Below are 19,171 nucleotides of genomic sequence, written 5' to 3'. Positions count from 1 at the left end.
TCGGCATGCGACCCGTCGACGTTACCCCCGCGATCGCCAAAAGACTGTTGGCTACGGTGTACAGCGCGATAAAGATCGCGGGCCCGGCAAAGTTCAAAACGGGCGACTTGGTACGCGTCAGCAAATACAAAACAATTTTCGAGAAAGGTTACACGCCGAATTGGACCACCGAGGTGTTTAAGATCGTTAAAGTGCAGCATACCAATCCCGTAACCTACCTACTCGAGGACTATCGTGGAAAATCCGTCGCTGGAGCGTTCTACGAGTACGAGTTGCATCGCGCGACTTATCCTGACGTGTATCTCGTGGAGAAAGTACTGCGCAGGAGGGGCGACGAGGTTTACGTGAAATGGCTGGGATTCGATGGATCACACAACTCATGGATATACAAGAACAAAGTGATTTAATTCGTGCAAACTGTATTTTATTTTTAATATAAAAATGATACATGTAATACTAATAAAGTATGTAATAAAAAATATTAAATACTAAATACATGTGCGATATCTTTATTAATATCCCTTCTCATATATAATACGATATTTACTCGAGGACTATTGTGACTTTCGTGCTTCGTGGGGCCATATATAGGGGGGTGTCGTCACAACACTCTGGGAGGGGGCCCCGGAAAACGCACTGTTCAGTCCGGGACCACGTTATACATACATACATACATTATATATATAATGTATATATATATACATACATCAATACATACATTATATACATTATATACATTATATACATTACGTTATATTAGGTAATGTCCCCACGGCAACGTATCGGTCGAATCCGGCACGATATATCGCTTATCGTCATACGGACTCAGAGCGATTTTCGTCTCGCTAATGGTGTACACTTTGTGCATTTTCGATCTTATGCACGACTGTGGTCGAGTCATTTCGATCTCATCGTTCAGACATCGCGTGTAGTCGTTGAATGTGATGGTGCGCGCGATGAAGTTGCTTTTGACACCTTTCGCTTTTTTGGTGTCTTTCTTACCATCGACTCGCAAGGCGTACATTTTCGTCCTAAGTCCAACGAATTCGGTCATAATGGCCCCGTTGTTTTCATCCTTCATCAGGCCCGGCACTTTTTTATTGACGAGAGGCATATCATAAGCGTTATCTACCGCGTAGTCACTTGTGTCGAACCGAGCTATATCATGTTTCATGTTCTCGTACGCGTCGTCGCACTTGATATGATAAATCAAACTGTCCGTGTCGGTATACATGATTCTACACGAGTCGCGGTACAGGAGAAACATGTAATCGTGGTGAAATTCGTATAGGCATACCTTCGTCAAGTCGAGGATGCACATGCCGACGTAGATCGGTTTGTCGAATTTCACCTCGAATTTGCGAAGTTCGATGGCTACCAGATTTTCCGAAAACATGCTACTGCTGTGGAAATTCGGTCGCGCGATCATTGCCTCCGCGCCATATCTACCCTTCCACTTCGTCACTAATTTTACATCGACGTGGTTTTGTGCATTCTCCATTGTTTTCCCAAAAACAGCGTTATTCATTAATTTATATAATGTTTTGTTGAACTCATTTTTGGCTTGTGTTCTGAATTTTGTATTGAGTTCGATGTAAGAGCGGAGCCACTCAGATTGAGCGAATTGTAATACGCGATGTATTTTAGTGACGCGAATGCCATGGCGCATGCACTGTTGCAGATTGCGATAATGGATGACATAACGCTCCTTATCGTGCAGCGTGGCGAGAAGTTTGTCCTGCCGTTTGCCGGGCGGTTTATCGCGCATCGGACAGAACGGTAGGTCAGCGTGCGCGTCGTGTTTATCCTGCGGATACTCGAGATCGACCTCGAGAATATAGCCTGTAGACGAATCCAAAGCGATCGCGTTAACGTCGAAATTTGACGAGTCTTCGACCCATCGAAACTCCGCGTAGGGCAGTGGCTTACACATCGCCCAGCCGTATAAGTTGTTGACATCGAAGTACATTAGGTACGACGACGGTTTCAATGAATCGTACGACTCCATATACTTGTTGTTGGCCTTCGCGTATCTGCCGGAACATTGACCCAGGCCGCCGCGTATACCACGTTCGATAAACATGACCATGTCAATGTCGGTCAGCAGTTCAAAATTGATACACGTATGTTTCAACATGGCGTCCCACGTAAAGCCTGGTAAAGTGTAGTAGTACGCGGGATCAAGTCCGTAACTCGCGACGCAGTTGTCGCGGAAATTTTCAAACACGTCGGCCAACAGCAAGACATCGGTTTTCAGGTACAAATCGCTGTATTCGCCCAGAGTTCGAACGGAGAATCGCTGCCATACGTTCGCGGCGTGCGCGTAATCGCTTTTGGATACGGTGTCACCGGTCAAGGAACTGTAAAATGAATCGCGCGGTGGTAAACACGTATCCTCCAGCTTTTCGACGCTGTCCACGTATTCGTATGGAAAGACACCTTTTCGCGTCAATAATTTGAAATCGTCGTCGGATAACGCGGAAAATTTTGATCGTATAATTTTTAATTTATTATTATCTAGGAAGGATGCCAATTTTGCGAGACTCGCGCTCAGAAATTTGTACGAGTCGATGAATCTTAATTGTATATCGCTTCGCGAATCAGATCTTTCCGCGGTGTCTTTCACGTGTTTAGTAAAAGAGATGTACTTTTCCTTTGTTATAGGCAGTACATCGATTGAGCTTTCGAACGCGGCAGCTATCTCCTTGATAATAAAGTGCGCGTCATAGCCCGACAGATTGTGGAATATTACTGGGATGAAGTGAGAATCCTTATAATTCAGATTGCACGTTGAGTGTGCTGGACCTCTGTACCGCCCGGTCAGGTGGCAATGATCGCGCACTTTATTATCATCAGGCGCATATTGTTGTTCGCATATGTGACATTTCGTCGCGCTGTGAAATGTCTCCCACTCGTCTCGCGTTAGGTCTACCATGCATACAATGTCGGACAAGATGTTCTTTACGCGATGCGCCAATCCGTTGAGTTCCTCGACGAACCACGCGACGCAGTCGTTATCGCGACGAAATCGATACGTCGATAACGTTTCGTCGTACGAGCACTGTACGTAGTATGCTATACTACATACCCGATGATGTTGATAGGCGTATGACGCGTGTTCCGTCTCCGGTTGTGTCTTCTGCAGCACGCACTCCAGATCGGCGTACACCACAAAGGAAAGTCGCTCTTTCCTGCTGTGGTTCTTGAAGCTGAGCCACTTGTTGTTCTCGCTCGGTAGTCGGATTGCGCATTTGTTTACCTTTCGACATTCCACAGTGTGAGACTGCAACTTATCGCTGGAACTGAAATAGTGAAGACATCTGCAAAAAAGAAACAAAATTTTATAAAATTTTTTATACAGAATATAAAATATTTTATACATTATTAAAAGAAGTATAGACACTTACCGATCACAAATGTACTTTGTATGTCCATGTTTATTAATTTGCGAGCTCACAAGACGGGATAGATGCTTAATCCACGCAAAATGTCCAACATTGTTGTCTCGCGGATCCTGCACGTTGTGACGTTGCACCGGGTGCCCGTCACTTGGACCGGGCGCGTACCCCCCTCGAACCTTTATACGGCGCGCGTACCTGCTTGTCGTCGAGTTATCATGTTTTTCGTCTAGCTATTAGTTACAGGAGAAAGCGGTCGGGCGGCCCGATTAGGCCGGGTGGCGCCATCCGCCGGCGCGGCAAAGCGCCTCAAAATGGTAAGAGGCCGCGAAGCGGGCCCGCCACGATCGTCACTGTTGGGCCGATCTCGAGCGTGCGTGGACGTCCGGCGAGGAGTCCTGAAGGTGTATTAAGCGAGGGCGGCGGCCTTACAAGCCCATCAAGGAGGAAGGATCGAGGACCACGAGAGTGTTGTAAACGACCTGCAATCCCGAAAGTAAGGTAACGGGGGCCAGCGGGGCGGAACGTCGAGTACCGTTTCGTGTATCGTATTTCGTATTTGGAGATGTGCGTAGGATCGCCTCCCGACCTACGCACTAATGTCGTGAATCCCTCGGGATTAATGCTGCGGTCATTTTTACGGGTCTGACATATCCCGCCCGCTGCTACCCCGTGAGTAGAGTAAAAAGAGGGTCCTTTTCCGCCCGACTCGACAATCCGGTGTATGGTTGCGTGTGATAGCGTGTCTGCGTACGACGTGGCGGCTTTGCCCCGCGTTACGATCCTTGCGAGTGTTATGCGATTATGCGGATCGGCTCAACAGTCACCCTAATATTAGTTTTCGCGCTTCCGTTAATCCGAGTGTTCATTTTCGCATTTCCGGTAGTCTTAGTGTTTCGTTAATCGTAAGTCTCGCGTCCACGGTGGCGTGAATCTTGTCCGTGCGTTCATTCTGGGGCGTATCGGCACTTAGACCCGTTAATTACCGCGCTCGGTGCTTCGAGTGTGAGGCGGCGGAGTAACGAGTCGGGGGTGTGCATTTCAGATTACTCCATTTTCAGTTTCGCGTTTCCGTTAGTCTTAGGGTTGGGTTCCTCCGGGTGGAGATATCACGCGCCCCGGATTGTATCGTGCGGAAGTATCACGCGCTCGCGGAGTAGACCGAGGAGCGAGTAGAATCGTACCCATTATACTGCGTGTACTCTTTCGTTAGTTGCGATTGCGTGTATTCTTTCGTTTGCGTGTATTATTTCGTTCGTTGGCCTATATTATCGCAACTCGTGTATGACTTAATATTAGTTCGCGCTTCCGTTAAGCTTTATTACTGCGTTCTGCGTAGTTCATTGCGTGTATTATTTCGTTCGTTGGCCTATATTATTGCATTTCGTGTATGATTTAATATTAGTTTTCGCGCTTCCGTTAAGCTTTGTTACTGCGTTCTGCGTAGTTCATCGCGTGTATTATTTTGTCATCCCCTAGAGTGGATTATTGTGATTGCGTGTATTGTTTCGTCGGCGTATATTATTACTTTTCGCGTATTTTATCGCGCAGATTATTCCTTGCGTGTATTATTTCGTCCGTGTCTATTATTACGTTTCGCGCATTTTATCGCGTAGATTATTCCTTGCGTGTATTATTTCGTCGGCGTATATTATTACGTTTCGCGCATTTCATCGCGTAGATTATTCCTTGCGTGTATTATTTCGTCGGTGTATATTATTGCGCCTCGCGTATTTCATCGCGTAGATTATCCCTTCTTGCGAGTACAAGTTACACGTCCGTCTTTCCGGGAATATTATTTTTGCGTCCGAGTTTATTTATAACGCGCAGACCCTTCGAAAGACTTTACGTGGTCGATGGATTGATAGCGGCGAATACCTTGCCCGCGTCCTGAAAGTTGTACGCAATTATCAAGCTTTCTCTTATATTATATTTTGATTTACATGCTACTTGAGTGATTTCTTTTGTGTTTGTCTTCGCCTCACCACGGTCAAACCCCTCCGCATTCGGCCTATGTAAGAACCACGACCCTCTACCGAAAATCCTGAGCAGTCGTTGCGATCGGCCAGAGCGGGTGTATCTTGACATATGAACTAAGAGTTATAACGCTGACGAGAGTTTATTTCGGATCTGTGTAGAGTTTATATAGAGTACTTTTCGCGGGTTAGAGTAAACGGTGGTGTGGCCGTCTCCACACCTGGCGCCCAAAGTATTTTCGTATCGCTTTCGAGATCCGCTCTGCCACCCGATTAGAGATTTGCTACGCGATTCAGTCCCGCCTCACAGCCCAGTTCTTGCGACGCTATTTCTCTGTATTATTTTCCCTGGGCTGTGAAGCGGGACTGAATCGCGTAGCAAATCTCTGATCACGGCAGAGCGGATCTCGAAAGCGATACGAAAATACTTTGGGCGCCAGGTGTGGAGACGGCCACACCACCGTGTAACGGCCTGACTTTAGTATCGAACGCGGACTTGCGTGCTGGATCAGGAGTTCGATGAAAGGCCCAGAGACAATAATCAATTTAGGTTGTACATGCAGTGGTTTATTCGGCTTATTATATACACGAATTATATACAAGAGAAATGTTAGCGCGGTATTTGAGATAGCGCGGGGACGGGCAGAACGCGATATATACAACGAAGGGGTAGTGCGGGTGCTCTTGATAACGAACGCGGTATCACACTATTCGACGGGCTCGGTATATTACAGGTAGTGCGTGCGCACTGGCAAACGGCGCGGTATTGCGATCATCGACGGACTTGGTATATTACATATAACGAACGCGGTATCACACTATTCGACGGGCTCGGTATATTACATAGCCGGACTCGGTATATTACAGATAGTGCGTGCGCACTGGCAAACGGCGCGTTATTACGATCATCGACGGACTCGGTATATTACATATTACATAGGCGGACGCGGTATATTACAGGTAGTGCATGTGCAATTGATAAGATACTGGACGGGCTCGGTATATTACCGGTAGTGCCTGTGCACTTGCGAACGACGCGGTATTGCGATAATAGTCGGATGCGTGCGGGAACGCGTAGCGTATGCTGGAGGATTTCCGGGGCCCCGGGGCGGCGGCAGCAAGAGCCCTCGTTGCGAGGCCGAGCGCGCTCGACCCCGCGTAACCGTGCCTTCGGAGTTAGTTCTGGGGGAGTGCGGGAACACCTGAGAGCCCTCAGTCGAGGCTCGGAGCACCGGACCTCGTTGGCGTGTTCCCTAAGAGTCGGGATAGGTTTCGTCTGGAAATAGCGGTACGCTGGATCTTTTAGACGAAGTGTCTGTCTCTCGCCGGAGCGGCGGTTTATATACCCGCCCGGCGCGGCGGGTTCGCTAGGAGCGGCCGATCGTCGCGCTGTGGTGGGGCGGCGCGGCGCCGCGCTCGTCCTCGGTGCGGCTCTGCTTCCGTCATCGCTCGTCGGGAGGCACCGGTACCGCGCTTGGCCCGCGCACACGGTGTGTTTTGAATTAAGCTTAAAAAGTGGGCGCACCGCGCCCTGGTCTTCGCCCGATTGGTCGTCGGTCGGGCGGCATCCGGCGGTTGTTAGCCGGGAACGATGCTTAGCGCACGGGGTGCATCGTTACACCCGTTTACTCTTACCCGCAAAAAGTACTCTACATAAACTCTACATAGATCCGAAATAAACTCTCGTTATCGATATAACTCCCAATTCATATGTGAAGATACACCCTCACTGGCCGATCGCAAAGACTGCTCAGGATTTTCGGTAGAGGGTCGTGGTTCTTACATAGGCCGAATGCGGAGGGGTTTGACCGTGGTGAGGCGAAAACAAACACCAAAGAAATCACTCAAGTAGCATGTAAATCAAAATATATTATAAGAGAAAGCTTGATAATTGCGTTACAACTTTCAGGGCGCGGGCGAGGTATTCGCCGTGATCAATCCATCGACCACGTAAAGTCTTTCGAAGGGTCTGCGCGTTATAAATAAACTCGGACGCAAAAATAATATTCCCGGAAAAACGGACGTGTAACTTGTACTCGCAATAAGGGATAATCTACGCGAGGAAATACGCGAGGCACAATAATATACACCGACAAAATAATACACGCAAGGAATAATCTACGCGATGAAATGCGCGAAACGTAATAAGATACGCGGACGAAATAATACACGCAATCACAATAATCCACTCTAGGGGATGACGAAATAATACACGCGATAAACTACGCAGAACGCAGTAATAAAGCTTAACGGAAGCGCCAAAACTAATATTAAATCATACACGAAATGCAATAATATAGGCCAACGAACAAAATAGTACACGCAATAAACTACGCAAAACGCGGTAACAAGCGTAACGGAAGCGCAAAATAATATTAAGTCATACACGATTGCGATAATATAGGCCAACGAACGAAATAATACACGCAAACGAAAGGATACACGCAATCGCAACTAACGAAAGAGTACACGCAGTATAATGGGTACGATTCTTCTCGCTCCTCGGCCCACTCCGCAAGCGCGTGATACTCCCGCACGATACACTCCGGGGCGCGTGATATCTCCACCCGGAGGAACGCAATCCTAAGACTAACGGAAACGCGACACCGAAAATAGTAATCTGAACTGCACACCCCCAACTCGTTACTCCGCCGCCTCACTCTCGAAGCACCGGGCGCGGTAATTAACGGGTCTATGTGCCGATACGCCCCAGAATGAACGCACGGACGAGATTAACGCCACCGTGGACGCGAGACTTACGATTAACGAAACACTAAGACTACCGGAAACACGAAAACGAACACTCGGATTAACGGAAGCGCGAAAACGAATATTAGAGTAACTGTTGAGCCGCTCCGCATAATCGCATAACACTCGCAAGGATCGTAACGCGTGGCAAGGCCGCCACGTCGTACGCGACACGTTATCACACGCAATCATACACCGGATTGTCGAGTCGGGCGGAAAAGGACCCCCTTTTACTCTATTCACGGGGTAGCAACGGGCGGGATATGTCAGACCCGTAAAAATGACCGAAGAACTAATCCCGAGGGATTCACGACATTAGTGCGTAGGTCGGGAAGCGATCCTACGCACATCTCCAAATATGAAATACGATACGCGAAACGGTACTCGACGTTCCGCCCCGCTGGCCCCCGTTACCTTACTTTCGGGATTGCAGGTCGTTTACAACCCTCTCGTGGTCCTCGATCCTTCCTCCTTGATGGGCGGGCTTGTAGGGCTGCCGCCCTCGCTTAATACACCCTCAGGACTCCTCGCCGGACGTCCACGCACGCTAGAGATCGGCCCAACAGTGACGATCGTGGCGGGCCCGCTTCGCGGCCTCTTACAATTTTGAGGCGCTTCGCCGCGCCGGCGGATGGCGCCACCCGGCCTAATCGGGCCGCCCGACCGGTTTCTCCTGTAACTAATAGCTAGACGAAAAACATGATAACTCGACGACAAGCAGGTACGCGCGCCGTATAAAGGTTCGAGGGGGGTACGCGTCCGGTCCAAGTGACGGGCACCCGGTGCAACGTCACAACTCCCCCCTTCCCGGGAAGGACCGAACCGGTCTTACCGACCTACGGCCCACAATCCCGACACTTATATGGGTTCCGCTTTTCCCTGACTCAACACCCTCGCGCTCATTATACCCACTCAACCAATACGTCATCATACCAGGTTACTTCGACTCGGGAGGGAAATAGGGCTTCAAATCCTTTACATGACTCTTTCTTATCAACCTCCCCTCCGAGTTCAGCAGATTCACGTGGTTATCATTCGTGTGGTCGGTAAGCCGTATTGGAAGAACGTTTGAAGTCTTCTTTCCCTCGATGGTATAGACATTGACGGATATATTGTTGAGTCGTTCGAATTTTTTAATTTGACTCAACGTCATTGGGAACTCAATGTCTCGTACATTCAGTACCGTTGAATAATGCGGGTATGAAGATTCCCGTTCTGAATGTCTTTCAGTTGGATGCAAGGCGGCTACCACTGACCATACAAAACACGCATTGTCCATAGACAGCACATTGATCACGGCGTTCTTCAATTTAATGTATTCAGGCAATTTCATGTGACATCCCGCGCGCAAAGGATTGTACTTGTTGACGCTCACCGTCAAATTGAGGATTCGAGTCAACGCCCACCCACTGTCGCGTTCCTGGAACTCCTCGAGTTTTGCTAATGTGGGCTCGATAACATGTAGCTCGTACCACTCGCGCAAGTGCGATGTACCACAGAGTTCTATGTTATTTGTATTAAAACTCTTATTGTCACGTTTATCACCCGCCACAAACTCCCCATTGAACAAGGTGTTCACTTTGACACAGTTATGTGTTTTTATAATGTCTCGCACTTGCTTGCACACTACGCTGCAGGCGTCTTCCAAAAACTGTCGCGGTTTTACATGGTCTATATTAATTACCGCACCGGTCATTATACGCTTTTTGAACGCGGCGTCGATCTCTCGCCATACGAGTTCTGCCGTGCGCGTGTCACCACTGGTACCGGCGTTCGCATAATCACCACCGCTATGGATAAATTGTCTTTCCAATCGCATTTAATCTACCTGTTCCGACAGGTTCGATGCGCCGTCTAGCCCCCGCAGACCCCCCGCGCGGACCCCGCGGCGCGACGCGGCTCCCGCGGACCCCCACGCGGCTCCCGCGGCCCCCGCGGACCCTCGCGCGGCTCCCGCGGCCCCCGCGGACCCTCGCGCGGCCCCCGTGGACCCCCCCCCCGCGCGAATTCCGCTGCGCGACCGCAACCGCGACCGCGAACGCGGACTTCCCCACCCGCGGATCCGCGGCGCGGGTAAGTCATCCCCGGTAATGTTCAACACTCCTCCTCATTCAAATTTCCATTAAATTGCAATACTTTCGTAATTTTATGATTCGACTAGCTGGTAATGGTTTCGTTAATAAATCAGCAACCATTTCTTCTGTTGGACAATAGATACATTTAACCGTCCCCTTGTCAACGTGGTTTTTAACGAAATAAGCATGCACATCAATGTGCTTTGAACGATTTGACAACTTCTCTTCTTTGATCAATTTCAAGCAGCTCTGATTGTCCTCGTAGATCGTAGTTGGGTCCTTTTTCCGGCTGTTTGAAGTCCCTCAGTAGACGACGAATCCATAGTGCTTCACTGCTTGCTTCAGATAGTGCTATGTACTCAGCTTCCATAGACGATTTAGCAACGCAAGTTTGCCTCTTGCTACACCAGCTGATTATACTATCAAAATATTTAAAAACGTAGCCGGTAGTTGACTTGCGTTGATGTAATGCGATGTCTTCTGCCCAATTTGCATCAGCATAACCGATGAGACCAGTTTTACCGTTGATGCCGCCAAGCATTAGTGACAGATCTGCTGTGCCCTTGAGATATCGAAGGATACGTTTTAGTTCATTCCAGTCTTCTTGTGTTGGTTTTGTTACCTTCTGTGCCAAGATTGTTACACTTGCTGAGATGTCTGGTCTTGTATTCACAGCGATGTAAAGTAAGCAACCAACTAATTTACGATAGTTTTCGTTATCCATTAACAACTCGGAATTTCCTTTGCCATATGACATGTTGATTGGAACATTCGAGGTTTTCGCTTCCATCATACCAAAATCCTTGATAATCTTCATGATGTACTGTTTCTGGTTAAGTGCAAAGTTTCCGTTGAGATCGCGTTTAATTTGCTTGAATCCATTCATTTTTGTATTCGGAATGGATTGCTTGATTGTATGTCTTTGGCTCGACTAATTCTTCCTTGATGACGTTGATTTCTTCAGTGTAACGAAGTGGTGGTACGCCAAAATTCGATCTTGTGGATCGACGAATATTATCTTTATCGTTAACGGGAGCATCTTCATTTATTTCACGTTGAGCTATGGGTGATTGCTGATTATTTCTTGATGCTTCATCCATTGCAGGATCGTCTTCTTCTGTCCAATTTTTTTCATCAGCGCTGTAGAATTCATCTTCAGGTAGATGCGTAATTGTGACTTCGCTCTCCTCCTTAAACTCATCTTGATGAATCTTCCAATCGCTGTCCTTGTAGACAAATTTAGCATCTCGACTTATAATTACCTTTCCATTCGATGGAACATAGCACCTATACGCTTTTGAGATTGCATCATAGCCAACAAAAATTGCCTCAGTTGCCTTCGAATCAAGTTTCTTCCGCTTTTCGTCAGGTATGTGTACGTAACACTTTGATCCAAATCGTTTGAAAAAATCTAAATTAGGTTTGGTGCCATACCAATTTTCAAACGGTGTTCGTACAATATCTTTAGCTGGCGAACGGTTTTGTATATAGTTCGCCATTACGACCGCTTCGCCCCAAAACTTGTTTTCCAGCTTAGCTTCCAATATCATGCACCTTGCCATCTCGATGAGCGTCCGATTTTTACGCTCAGCAACGCCATTTTGTTGTGGGCTATATGGCGCCGTCCGTTGATATCGAATGCCTTCTCGATCCAAAAACTTGATGAATTCGACACTCATGTATTCTCCTCCTCTATCTGTGCGGATCATCTTCGGTTTACGATTGAACATCGTCTTGCACATCTCCACGAATTCTCTAAATTTACCAAAAACTTCTAATTTCTCTTTAATCAGGTAAATGGCAGTAAACTTAGAGTGGTCATCTATAAAGGTGAGAACGTACCTTTTACCAGATGGTGTCGCTGTTTGCATCGGACCGCAGACATCCGAATGGATCAAGTCCAGCTTTTCTTTTGCTCGATTATTCGAATTTGGAAACTTCATCCTGCTCATCTTACCTTGAAGACATATTTCGCAGTTTAAGATGTTGTTGCAATCCTTGCTGCAATCTTCAAAATGAACACCATCGACGAGATCGCTTGATGGCAATGTCTTCACTACCTGGATGTCTCTATGGCCAAGAATACTATGCCATTTATGAACGCAATTCTTCATTGGTTCCGGATCTGGATTTCCTATTGCACATATCATATTTGGTGTCTTAAGTTTGTACAGATTTCCAAAGGGTTCGCTTAATGCAACTTGCATTCCATCATATGCACGAACGATATTGCATTCTTCATTGTCGAAAGTCACAGTATATCCCATTTTGGTCAAACGTCGTACAGAAATAAAATTTCCTTGTATTTGTGGCACGTACAGAACATTTGCAATCGAAACTGCTGTAATGTCACCTAATTTATTTATGAATTTCGCATTAACTGTTCCTTTACCGATTGCAGTTACTTTATGACCGTTTGCTACATAGATACTTTCAATATGCTTCTTCATGTCGGTGAAAATCTCACGCTTACTCACCATGTGATTAGTTGCTCCACTATCGACTAACCAACCGTCGTTATTTAGCATCATTGCAGCGAATAAATGTTGAACAGCACCGCTAGCTTCAGCCGAATTTACCTGCTGTTGAGTCTTACCTTGTTGATCTTGATTCTTCTTCTCTTTATGCGCAAGTAACTTACGACAATCCTTTTTCCAATGCCCTTTACGCTTACAGAAAAGACATTTTGATTTACTCATGTCAACTGCTTCTCCTTTTGCATTTGATGACCCGCTTTTGGCTGACGAGCTAATTCTTAATACGGCTTCAGTATTATCGCGACTTCGTTCGAGACGTTTTCGATATTCCGCAATCACAGCCGAGCAAACAACACTCGATGTTAATTCATCTTTGCGATTCTCCAACGTTGTAACCAATACGTCATAGCTTTCAGGTAGTGAACTGAGAATTGTGACACATAAAATAAATTTCGGCTTTAAATCATCTCCATAAGCTATAAAACGTTGAAATAATTCCGTCATTTTGGTTACGTGCGCTTCGACATTACCGCCATCTTCTAATCGTGTTGTCATGAGCTGTCGCAAAATGCTCACTTTGTTGTTTGGCGTGTCTTTTTCATGGAAATCTTTCAAGTTATTCCATGCACTTTTCGCTGTCTCACAATGCCTAATGTGTTGAATCTGGTCGTCTTCTATATTTAATGCAATTGCAGTGTGTGCCTTTTCGTCCTTTTGTGTCCAGTCGTCTGTAATCGGATTTGGCGGATCCATCGTAACTGCTGTCCAAACGCCCTTTTCAATCAATAACATTTTCATCTTATATCGCCAGTTGAAGTAATTTCCGTTGTTCAGTTTTGTTATGATGTACTTCGATTCCGAACTCATTGTCTTTATGCGATCGCGTACGTTTTGGAGGTTAAGACAGTTCACGTTATGTTCACTTAAACTCCTTCAGTCTTCGAAACAATATTATCGATGGGTCTGGGCCCATGACCTTTCAGAATGTGCTGGATTGATACAATGAGTCGAAGACAAACTCGATGAGATTAAATGAAACTGTATCTTTATTACAACTGTGATCGCTAGTACACACGTGTTTTATCAAGAAGCGATAAGCGAAAAATGTAGCGCGGTGAGTCTCAGTAACTAAAGTATCTATGAATATATAATATCACTAGAGCGGAAACATAGTAAAATAACAGAGTCGATAATCTACCAATAGAAATAAACCTTTACCCTAGTAACTTTGTGTGAAGCTATTATAACTGTAAACCTGAGATAAGTATAAATTTGAATGTATACGTTAACTTTGTTCAACAGGTAATTCATCCCCCCCTTTCCCTCCCCCCGCGAAATCCGATATTCTTGAAAATCCTATACTCCCCTTCCCCTCACCCCCCCGCGAAATCCGATATTCTTGAAAATCCAATACTTCCCTCCCCCTTACCCCCCGCGAAATCCGATATCCCCCCCCCCACCCCCCCCCCCTCAGAGCCCCCAGGGTGGAATCGGCTTATACTAACTACTAAGGAGAAATTGGAGGCAAATATCAAACCGTATTTTCAGTATCAAGATAATCTATCCATTAATGAGGGATTAAATATGTTCGGACCTCGAGTGCTAGTGCCGGTTAATCTAAGAAAGGAGGCTTTGGAAGCGCTTTATTTGGGCCACCAAGGTATTGTCAAGTGCCGCGAACGCGCGAAATCTAGCTTGTGGTGGCCAGGCATTTCAAGTGACATTAAGCAAAAAATCGAACAATGCCGTATTTGCGCCGAGCATAGACAGAATCGTCCCGAACCGTTGTTGTCTTCAAAGTTTCCTGACCGGCCGTGGGAAGTTGTTGCCAGGAATTTTTTTAAATTTAAAGATTGTTGGTACTTTATACTTCTTAATAGCTGATTATTATTCTCGGTACCCGGAACTTTATAAGGTGCGAACGATGACTGCCAGAACTGTGGTGCAATGTTTGACTGATTGTTTTGCCAGGCGTGGAATTTCATCGGTGCTTCGCAGCGATAACGGACTGCAGTTTGACCCCTTGAAGACTCGAGAATTTATTGAGTTCAAGAACAAATTTGGTTTCAATCACGTCACCTCGTCTCCGCATTATCCGAAAAGCAACGGCTTTATTGAGATTATGGTAAAGACAGTAAAACTTGGTCTTGCAAAAACGGGAGACATGTGGTTATTTTTGATGGAGTATCGGTCGACACCTTTGGAATGCGGATTTACCCCTAGTGAACTGTTGATGGGACGGAAGATTCGTTCACTATTGCCAATTCATCCGGACAACTTAAAACCTGCTTTGATCGACCGCGAGTTGCTGTTACAACGGGAAAGTGCCCGAATCAAGCGGCAAAAAGTCAACCATGATAGAAAACACTATGCGACAGAGTCAGTTCATCTCAGAGTAGGGGATGAAGTTTGGATTAAAGACATTAGAATGTAGGGAGTCATAAAAGAAGTATGCCCAGAGCCGCGTTCGTTTATAGTGAACTGTGCCAAGGGTGATTTCCGTCGTACTCGCTCACATCTGATTAAACTGTCACCCTGTGAAAGTAAGGAACAAAACGACGACAGCGAGGCCGAAGAAGAAAAGCCTCTAGTCATCAAGGAAGATTCAGAGGAAGCAGCGGAAGTAATTCCAGAATCATTGAAGACAACATCAGATGCCAATCTTCACCAGGAAGCAACACCGCGTCGCGGAACTCGGAATCGGAAACCTCCCGAATTTTTCCACTCTGACCCCAGATTTAGTAGTTATAAAGAGAAAAGCACGACTAAATAAACGGTCTATTTAAAGAAAGGGGGATGTTGTGTAATAATAGTCTAGTTAGGGATTTTCGGGCTTGTTGTCGTGCGAACTAGGGAATAGGGGGCGCGGAGAGATACGTGTGGTAGGGAGAGTAGCCAAGATGGTCGACAAGTAAAGACGCCTCGTGTACTAAGCTTATAATAAAGGACATATAATAAAGACTTGAATACATATATAACACTCGCAACCAGCAGCGCGCTTTCAAGCGCGACGGCAGAGGATCTCGCAACCAGCAGCGCGCCTTCGAGCGCGACGACAGAGGGGCTCCCGCAGCGCATACAGAGGACTTCCTCCGGTGTATTTCAACATTGAGAAAAGAAAAGCAGTTCGGCGACTGCATCAGCGATATCAGAAACCTTCAATACGCATTGTACAGTCAGGTGAAAGTGACATAGTAGTGCCCAACCAATCCGTGTATATTCCGCGTAGGGTTATTCAATATGGCGTGCGAACAAGAGATTCTTGCTCTCAAGAAAAGGCGCACGGCCATTAAGGCATCGTGCACGCGAGTAAATACGTTCGTAGAATCAGTTTTGTCCGTCACACTGTCCATCGCGGCTCAAATCGAGGAGCGTAAATGTAGATTAGAGGAATACTGGTCTCAGTATAACAAAGTGTAATCGCAATTGCGCGACGATAAATGATGGCGCGAATTTTGAAGAAACATTACGCGTTGTCGGCCAAGATACGTGAATTATTGAACCCTACGCTTTTCGTGCGCGGTGCAACGGCACGGCCTTCGTCTACCTCGAACGCGTCCGACCAATCGGAAGCTCAGCTTCGCGTGCGACTGCCTAAGTTAAATTTGCCGACCTTCTCCGGGAAATACGACGAGTAATTCCCGTTCTTCGATTCGTTTAATTCCGTCATACATTCAAACACGTCAATTAGCAATATACAGAAGCTTCAGTATTTGAGAGCTTCCGTGACCGGCGATGCGAATAATATAATCAGCTTCTTAGAAATATCTGATCTAAATTACGAAGTTGCATGGAATCTCCTAAAAGAGCGTTATGAAAACAAGCGCGTTATCGTAAATACGCATATCAAGACAATCATAGAATTACCAACCATGGCCAAGGAAAACTCGTGTGAGTTACAGAAAATCGCGGACGGGGACATTAGGCACATACAGGCTCATCAGGCACTGAGGCGTCCCACGTCCCATTGGGATGATTTGCTCGTGCACATTTTGGCGGCCAAACTAGACACGTTCACAATGCGATGGCCCTCGCGGGTGTTGACGCAATGTGATTTCTGCCCAGTGCTCTGAATGTCAACGTGAAGAAATTCAAGCAAGCGCGGGTAAACGGTGCACCCTGTGCCCTTTACCCATAAAACTGCTGGGCTGCTGCCCAATCCCAGGTCCTATCAGCTGGGTAACGGATGCAGCCGGTAGTACTGAACAGGGTAGCGTTTTGCGAGGCGAGCGCGGCGTGCTCGTGCGTGGGAGGTACCCAATACGAGCGGGGTATATGGCGCACCACGTGCCGTATATTCCTAAGGCGCGTCGACTGCTGCCGAATCCCGGATCTCCGGGCAACCGATGAGCGACGCGTTAATAGTACAGGGCGACTTGTGCGATTACGTGGTAGCTGGGGGTATGGCACCAGCGACGGCGACTCGTCAAACGTGAGCTAAGATCGCTCGACACAAGTACTACGGGGGTAAGGAGCCCCGCCGGGAGGCTACCGGTGCCCTACCAGATGGTGTCGGACTCGTAGGGGCAGAGGATTCGCATAGCCGAGTGAGCGGCATAGGGGGCCTAGTGTGGGTCACGCTATGAAGCTTATGTTGCGCATTACCTATAATGGGGGTGTTATGGCACCCCAACCCTGTCAGTTGGGCTGATCTAATCCGAGTGGATCACGCCCGCTGCAGGAACCCTGCTACCTGGGGAACACCACAGGTACAATAGTGAGTCATGAGTGCGTTACGGGAAACCGTGCCCCTACGTTTGAAAGGTCGGCTTGTCCGGGAGAACGTAATCGTCAGGTATGGGCTCTGTAAGGGGGAAATCCCCGGTGTCGGCTCTGATTCTAGCGTGAAGGGAAGTACTGCTGACGTTGATCGCACTCCGACCACGGGGAGGATTCTGGGGGGGCTAACCGCCCCCCCAGACCCCCCGGTGAGGTCGTAACTATGACTCTCCTTATAGTAGCCAAATGCCTCGTCATCTAATTAGTGACGCGCATGAATGGATTAACGAGATTCCCACTGTCCCTATCTACTGGTGGGAGTAGACATGACTTACGGTAATAGCACTTACAGGGAACAGTGCTCACAGTGGCAAAGCGCTTCGGCGCTCACGTGCTGAGCGGAGTAGAGAAATGCGGCGTGTTGCTGCTAAGTACAGGGATAACTCTCGGGCGACGGTTTATGGTCGGAGTCACTCGCCTGTGATTCGATCATGCCGGTCAGCTCGTGATTCACGGGCCGTCCTCTAGGCGCGCTCGCATATCTGTCTGGTGATCCCGAAATGGGGTAAAAGGGCTCAGTGGAGCCTCTGGGTGTCTCTCTTTGAGACGTGGCACACCCGGAGAGCTAGCTGGCCCGTCCCGACAGTGTTGCGAGTGAGAGGCGGTCCAAGAGCGTTCTGCTCTCCTGCTGTGTTGTGCCACGCACGGCGGGGGAGTAGGGCGTCATAACACTTTTAGGTGTTAATTAAACGGTGGGTGAAAACCCCCGATGGGTTTTTTAAAAGCAACACGCCGCGGGAAACTTAGTATGAGTCTCGAACTTGGCAACGTGAGTCGTCGGACTCGGAGTGACGCGTTTCAAGCGAGCTTGGTTTTCTCGTGGGTGTTGCCGTCGGCGGCGTCTCTGCCGTCGGCGGAAGCAACACGCCGCGTGAGTGCTCGCAAAGCAACACGCCGTTGAGCGACACGCCGTCGGCGGAAGCAACACGCCGCGTGAGTGCCCACAAAGCAATACGCGGCTGAGCTACTCGTCGCCGGAGGCAACACGCCGCGGGAAACTTTAAGTTTGGTTGCTGAACACCATCTAAAGCAACACGCGGCGCCGATCTTCTGAGGCCGGCGATCTTTTTTGGGTCGTACAAAGTCATGATCTACAGGACTGTTGAAGTGCAATACATGCTGTGCCGCAGCACTTAGCCTATCACAGTCAAGCCGAACTCCACCTCCATCGTGGTTCCCACCGTAAACTATGATTTGGCTCGGGCTTGGCCTAGTCTTGGCCTTGGCCGTCGTAGGCTAACGGAGTTAAGGCGATACGCGGGCTTCTCCCGGCCCGCGGGCCCTCGGGCTGCTACCGGCTCATTCCGGAGGGGGTGCGGGGGTTCTGGGGGGTGTGTGAGTGTTTGCGTGTCCGTAGTTGTAACCGTCGGGAGCCAGAGATGCGGTCGGGTGTCGATGGATATTTCTCGAAGACTAACCAAGTGGGGAGTAGTAGACCCACGACCGTAGGATGCGGTCATGTTAGTACCTGACCTCTGCGGCGTAATAAATGGTAAGTTCTGGCCTAGCGTCAGTAAAGTCCATGTGAAACCGCATGTTTAATGTGGGAGAACCGCTGTCCGTGTCCGGGCAGAGCCTATTCGGGAGTTGAAGTCGGCCCCCCCGGGCGCATGTGTGGAGGATTAGCTGATCACTATTTCCTCATATCCTGCTAGTGGGAAGATACACTGGCAACGTCTAGCCCGAACTTTGAGTGGGCGGTGTCTCGGAGCATACGT

The 19,171-nt window shown here is 47.9% G+C and overlaps 2 protein-coding genes across 2 annotated transcripts; both read right to left on the bottom strand.

Annotated features, from left to right (window-relative positions):
- Window positions 1-751: 751 nt before the first annotated feature.
- LOC139821398 (uncharacterized) lies at window positions 752-3,498 on the bottom strand. Its single transcript, XM_071792401.1, has 3 exons — window positions 3,458-3,498; window positions 2,649-3,320; window positions 752-2,360 (listed from the first exon to the last, which is right to left on the bottom strand). The coding sequence occupies exons 1-3, from the start codon at window positions 3,496-3,498 to the stop codon at window positions 752-754; spliced, it is 2,322 nt and encodes a 773-aa protein (XP_071648502.1).
- Window positions 3,499-10,390: 6,892 nt separating this feature from the next.
- Window positions 10,391-11,014, bottom strand: LOC139821397 (uncharacterized). Its single transcript, XM_071792400.1, has one exon. It carries the CDS (start codon window positions 11,012-11,014, stop codon window positions 10,391-10,393), a length of 624 nt encoding a protein of 207 aa, XP_071648501.1.
- Window positions 11,015-19,171: the final 8,157 nt, after the last annotated feature.

Source organism: Temnothorax longispinosus, chromosome 11 (genome assembly GCF_030848805.1).
Source record: "Temnothorax longispinosus isolate EJ_2023e chromosome 11, Tlon_JGU_v1, whole genome shotgun sequence".
Taxonomy (NCBI): domain Eukaryota; kingdom Metazoa; phylum Arthropoda; class Insecta; order Hymenoptera; family Formicidae; genus Temnothorax; species Temnothorax longispinosus.
Note: the sequence above shows the minus strand (reverse complement) of the source record. Positions and strands in the feature narration are given on the sequence as shown.

Excerpts from the sequence above, each read along its gene's own strand:
- LOC139821397 (XM_071792400.1), bottom strand. The coding sequence starts at position 11,014 with ATGAAGATTATCAAGGATTTTGGTATGATGGAAGCGAAAACCTCGAAT.
- LOC139821398 (XM_071792401.1), bottom strand. The coding sequence starts at position 3,498 with ATGTTGGACATTTTGCGTGGATTAAGCATCTATCCCGTCTT. Across the intron at positions 3,321-3,457 it reads TTAAGCATCTATCCCGTCTT|ATGTCTTCACTATTTCAGTT; the intron begins GTGAGCTCGCAA and ends TCTTTTTTGCAG. Across the intron at positions 2,361-2,648 it reads CTGCCTATAACAAAGGAAAA|TTCCTTGACCGGTGACACCG; the intron begins GTACATCTCTTT and ends TTCATTTTACAG.